At 38.2% G+C, this 6493-nt stretch overlaps 1 protein-coding gene across 1 annotated transcript in view; it reads right to left on the reverse strand.

The window, feature by feature from the left end:
- LOC126949274 (uncharacterized) overlaps positions 1–5202 on the reverse strand; it is a 48261-nt gene extending 43059 nt beyond the window's left edge. The window contains exon 1 of the mRNA XM_050782008.1: positions 5102–5202. Within this exon, the coding sequence (XP_050637965.1) occupies positions 5102–5135 (34 nt within the window). The 5' untranslated portion in view covers positions 5136–5202. The remainder of the gene's footprint in view (positions 1–5101) is intronic.
- Between the last annotated feature and the right edge of the window lie 1291 nt (positions 5203–6493).

Here is a 6493-nt window from a genome sequence, read left to right on the forward strand (position 1 = left end):
ACTCATAAAATAATTAAATATCTGTATTGATGAAGTATTGCTGTTTGCAGCCCAGGTCATTAGAAATTGAGATATAAACATAGGTCAAAAATTTTAGTTTTTGGTTTAGAAAATATCAATGTGTTTTGGTTAATCAGTAAGTCATCAAAAATTTTTTTTGGAAGAGATTTCCTGCACGTTCCTTTCTCTCCATTCACATTGTCATCTTATGTGATATGTAGATCAAAACCTGTTTGGGACTAAGAATCTTTTATAAGGAAGCTTGATATTAATTTTTATTTTAGAGGCATTATAGACAACAAATGAGGAAAATATTAAATTATACTTATTGATCAATTTGTATACATCAGGAGCTCTTATTCTTAACTTCCTCATAAATAATAATTGCTGTTATTGTTATTATAATAATTATTATTAGAAATGAGGAAACTGAAGCCCAGAAATTTAGGTAACAATATGTCCAAAGTCTCTTTAATAAAAGTCAGGGTCAGGACAAGTCCCATAGTCTTTTTTTTTTTTTTGAGACAGAGTCCCTCTGTCACCCAGGCTGCAGTGCAGTGGCGTGATCTCGGCTCACTGCAACCTCCACCTCCTGGGTTCAAGTGATTCTCCTGCCTCAGCCTCCCAAGTAGCTGGGATTACAGGCACCCACCACCATGCTCCGCTAATTTTTGTGTTTTTAGTAGAGATAGGGTTTCACCATGTTGGCCAGGCTGGTCTCGAACTCCTGACCTCAAGTGATCCACCCACCTCGACCTCCCAAAGTGCTGGGATTACAGGCGTGAGCCATTGGGCCCGGCCAAGTCCCATAATCTTAAGGCAATGACTCCATTCTTTCCTCCTTACCCAAACCCTCCCTCTCCCATATTCTTACAGAACTTGGCTTATTCCATTCATGAAACTCTTTACATACTGTCTTTCAATATAGACATTTGTACAGATGCAAAGAATGTACACAATCATTGGCAATATAATGAATATATGGTCCAAAGCTTACTTACATACCTTTATTTATTTGCATACCTTTTTTTTTTTTTTTTTTTTTTTTTTTTCAGTTTGAGCCCTTGAGAATAGGGACTGTGGACCTGAGAAATTATGTTTGCACACTGAGGTTCCAGCATCTTGAGTGCCTGGTGCTTGGTGAGAAACTTACATTCCTGTTAGGAAAGGTGTAATTTTATAACCATTTCTCGGAGTTAGAGTTTTTATAATAAAAATGTTATTAAAATAAAGATTGGAGTCTTTAATTTTAAAAACTCTGAAATAAAACCTTAGTGGATGACGAAGGTAAAGAGTTGGGGATAAAATATTTTGCAAAATTGAGTAATTTTTTCACCATTAAAAGTGATAGGGTATAGAAGAATATGTTTTTGAATAAGACTGTGAGTAGGAATTTGCCATGTTATAGGTTCTATAAAACTCTTGGTACCCTAAGGACATCTCACAGATGGTAATGGTTATTACCACCCATAAAAATACCAGTGATGAGATCATCAGAATACTGTCCAACCTAAATCTCAGTAAAATAAAAAGTATTAACTAATATAAAAGCAAAGTACATGAAAGTTAACTCAATTATATTCATCTGCCAGAAGGTTTAATACACATATACACATATTACTTATAATAACAACTGGGCTTAGATAGGGTAAAGGCTCAAAATATTTTTTATCTCATTCCTTTGAAAAGCACTGATTTTATTTTAGGTAGACAAACATAAGAAAGGAGTAAAAAACACCCTCAACTTTAATACTCTGGTACTTTTTAAGAACCATCTAGCCCTTGTTCTAACTGCCTAAAAATAAAAATGATTTAGGAGTAAGAAAGTTTGAAACAATCTATAAGTCAAGTAGTATATAAAAGCAATTACAGGGGGTAACATGTTCTATGCTATGTGGAGAAAACTGTGTGAAAATGTCCAAATAGTAGCAATAAAAAGACAATAAACTTCATCCTCATGACCAGTCAGGATATGAAAGATCTTTGTACAGGCTATGCTTTGAAAAAGTTAAAAGTGCTCCTGAGTTAAAGACATTGCTGATCATTACTGCTTCCTGGAAAGGATAAGGGGGGAAAGGTATATAAAACATAAAAGTGGCTGTTTTATAACTTTTTTCCATTTCTTTGTACATGGGATTTCATGAGGAAAATAAAAGGTGCTTAGGGTTTGTTCTCATGTTTAGGTGCAAGCAAGCTCTGTACAAAAATGACAGTGTAGTCACACATCCTCGTCCTCCTTTATCATATTTTCTGCACTTATACTTCCCTTTTGTGTTGTACCCTCTGCCTCTGCGTGGTGTGAAAGCTTCTCCTTGTAGATCCACTTGTACCTGTCTCCCAAGAACACCTCTATGTCTTTGTCTTCTCTATTCCTGTCTCCCACTGGCAGCATTGACCTACCCTGAACTCCATTCTCTTAGTCTTGCTAAGTAACTTACCAACTGGATAAATCATATAAGCCAAAATGTCTCTCACTGATAATAGCAAAATGTGTTATCCAACCTAGAAGACATTTCATTTTAATGGCTTATGACAAAAAGAAAATGGCAAAAAGAAAATAACAAGGCCAATAGAGGAAAATTCCACAGCTTTGCTTGAAATTTTTTTCAATTAAACCTTCTTACTCAGATTCCTAAACCCTCCCTAATTCAACCAAGTCTTGACTTTTTAGTCTCATCGACTAGTTCCACGTGAAAACACCAGATGTTAGAGTCTGAGATCTCCTTACCTGAAAAGATGCTTTCATGCACATACACACACACACACGCACACACACACGCACACATACACACATGCGCACACACATACACGTGCACACACGCAGGCACACACATGCACACACACGCACATGCACACACATACGCATGTTCAAATTTAATGAACTGAGTCTTTAAGCTGAAGTAGAAATTTTCTGTGACTGTATTTGTTTTTTTATTTCTGCATAACAAATTACCACAAACATAGCAACTTTAACCAACATCCATTTATGAGCTCAGAGTTATATAGGTCAGAAGTCTGGGCAAGCCCAACTGAGTTCCCTGCTTAGGGTTTCCAAAAGCTAAAATCAAGGTGTCAGTTTAGGCTCTTCTTTGGAGCCTCTGGGGAAGAATTGCTTTGAAACTCATTCATACTATTGGCAGAATTTCCTTCCTTATGGTTATAGGACGGAGATCTACATTTCCCTGGAGGCTGTCACTTAGGGAAGCACTCTCAGCCCCTAGAGGCCACTCTCAGCTCCTTCCCCTGGGGCTGTCTCCATCTCAACAACAGACAGCTTCCTGCACATTCTTTCTCTCTCATGCTTTACTGTCTGACTTCCTCTTCTGCTACCAGCCAGAGAAAACTACCTTCTTTTAAAGGGCTCACGTGATTACATTAGGTCCATCTGGAAAGCTTTCCTGTCTTCAGGTCAACTAATTACTAACCTCAGTTACTCTGGAAAATCCTTTTTCACCCTGTGAGGTAACATAATTTGAGGAGTAACACCAGGGGACAACGTTCATCGGGACCATCTTAGAATTCTATCACGGTGATCTTACAGAAATTTGCTTATAACACTTTTATGGTCATCTTCATTTCTGCCTTTTAGTGTAGGTGATTTATGTATATGTCTTGGCTCTCTCTGCTAGAATGATAACAGCTTAAGAACAGAGAAGATGTTTTCGTTCTCCAAAAATTACTTTGGGATAGAGCTGAGACACAAAAAAAGACGGTGCTGAATTTCTTATGTCAAATCAGGCAGCAAAGATATAAGTTGCAATATAGACAGGGAATTCAGATTCTGTCTATGGGAATCAAATAATACAAAGTTGAAAATGTAGGTAAAGATAAAACTTGAGAGACACATGATAAATTGAGTTGTGAAACTAAATTGTATCCCAACTGAGATCTACAAGCTTGGAGTCTGCCAGGGATGAAGAAGCTAAAACTAGATTGTAAGAAGAGCCTTGGAAGGTATTATTTGGTGGCTTATGTAGTACTATTCTTTAAGTAACACCTAGGTAGTGTTCCCAGGCCACAGTCCCTACCCCAACCTGAGCTGGTAACCTTCTGATGCTCCCAACTTTTACACAAATAACCACAGCAGGCTCTTGATGATGGTTACTTGGGTAACCATCCTCTTAGTTGGGTAATTAAGTGTCCAACTCCAGGAAGTATAGATTTAAGTGGAATTGATTTTTGCATGTGTAAGCTATTTTATAGTCATTTTATAGTCATTGTGTTGCTTCATATATGCTTTATCTGCTTTAAGATGTTTGAAATGGATAAGAGAATCTGCTTTATTAAATTTGTCTAATTTATTAAATTTATAAGATTTTCATAAAGATTGCAAATATTTTGCATGTTAGATTTGTAAGTTTGTTTAAGAGGTGTTTGAATTATTTGGGAGAATTGGTTTTCAAATTGGTAATAATTGTTTGAAATGTCTAAAAATATCTAGTTAATAAAGTTTCTATATACTGTTAACATTTGAGAGATCTGATCCATAAAATTTATAAACTAATTGAGCATTAATTAAATAACAAATGCAGTTAGGTGCTTAAAATTATTACAACATTATTAGATTCACAAGTATAGCAACAAGATTTGTGAGTTAAAAGTAAAGGCTTACAAAAACTAAGTTATAAAACTTATACCTTTTGTCAGTTCAACATTAACACAATCATAAGAAACTATCAACATTAACTTCTGTGCAGAAAAAAAGTCACTTTTTGGGAACTAAAAACCCAGTTACAATTATTAAACACTGAAGAGCAATATAACTGAAATGGAGATGAAGCATCCCAGCTGTCATTTATTAGTTCCAACCACATAACAGTTCTGTGATAGGCTCTGGGTTTGTTCATTTGTTCATTTGTTTGTTTTTGAAGGTCAGAGATAATATAACTAAAGTATTTTGCCTCTACATATGTTAAATTGAACTGACAATCTTTTTAAATCTAAAAATATTACTCACATACCAATCACAGTTCCTTTGCTCACAAGTAACAGAAAATCGGTCTAACTGTTTAAATAATAATAACAGCAACAAGAGTAATAATATAAAGATTTTGTGGTTCAAATAATTTAAGAAACCCAGAAATGGAAGGACGTGTATGACTTGGATCTTCCTTCAAAAAAGAAAAACTATCCATGCGTGCAGGATGCCGGTAACTGACAGCCACCAGCCAGTGGGCATTAGGGGTCCTCTACAGTGTTGAGCTGGAACCACAGTTGAGCTTCTCGACAGCCCTGGCCAGTAAGTACAGCGGGAGGACTAGTGTCTGGGCATTTCCGCCCATTGTCATACTCTTCCAACAAGCAGCCTTTGCTCTAGATCTCCCTTTGGTGCTGGCGGACTTTACAAAATCTGCATCACAGTCTGAGGCCCTCCCCGCCCAATCCTGCGGCCTTTCCCTTTGTTTCCATAGGTGTCAGGCCTGGATCAAGGTCTGAAGGGCTTTGCTGCCCATACATTTCCTGTGCCTTGCTTTTATCCTTCACAAACATTACCTCAATAAAACTTGGACGCTGGTAATTCCATCTCCATATCTGATTACCAGATGACCTGAATTGACATTTGGGCAAAGCTTGCTCCAGCAGTTTAAAGATGTCCCAGGACCGCCTTCCTTTCTGTGTCTCTACTCAGCCTTCCGCAGTGGCAGAATAGCCCTAAAACTATTTCGATAGTTTCACCGTATCAACATAGTTACCAGACCAACTGGGGGTGTTTCTTCCTCATTCACAACCAGTGGATGAAGGGAGCATCTTTTTTTAGCATCCATGAAAGACAGAATAATTTTATTCTCCAGATGCTCCCCATCAAACATCTTCTTTCTCTCTTTTTGACAAAGTTTGGATCATAATGTCATCCCAACGACTGCAACTAGGGCCCATCCCTGGAGCTGCTGTGAGACTAGTCCCAACCAGTCTGCATGTCCCCATCAGAAAGGGAACAGAGAGAATAAATGCTGGGGAGGCAATCACTAAATTTCCGTGATTACAAACATAAGCATCCTCAAACAATATCACACCATGGAATTAGTCTCATGAAGACACCGCTGCTACTAACGATGTGCATAGAAATTGGAGCATAAACCGCTAAGAATACAGGCTGCAGAGGCCAGAAACCGCTGGAACTGCACCGCTGCCATCTCCGAAAACTGAATGCTCTGTTGCCTCTGTTCCTGGCAGGCTGTAGAGGCCAGAAACCACTGGAACTGCACCACTGCTGTCTCCGGAAGCTGAATGCCCTGTTGCCTCTGTTCCTGGTCTTGCCTAGACTCTGTAGAGTTCTTCCTTCTTCAAGTCACTGTATTTAATTCAAACAGGAGCTGGTGCATCCTGCAGGCAGAGCCTACAGCTTGAGTCAATGTACTGGTTGCAGGAGAAGGAGGGAATAAACTGTGTATTTCATCCCAGAGTGGGAGAATGCCACCTGTGGCATCACAGGCGGAAGAGTCCAGATTCTGGATTCTTTTGTATTTGCTTTTGTTCTGCTAAAGTCTCCAGT

Source organism: Macaca thibetana, chromosome 2, assembly GCF_024542745.1.
Source record: "Macaca thibetana thibetana isolate TM-01 chromosome 2, ASM2454274v1, whole genome shotgun sequence".
Classification (NCBI taxonomy): domain Eukaryota; kingdom Metazoa; phylum Chordata; class Mammalia; order Primates; family Cercopithecidae; genus Macaca; species Macaca thibetana.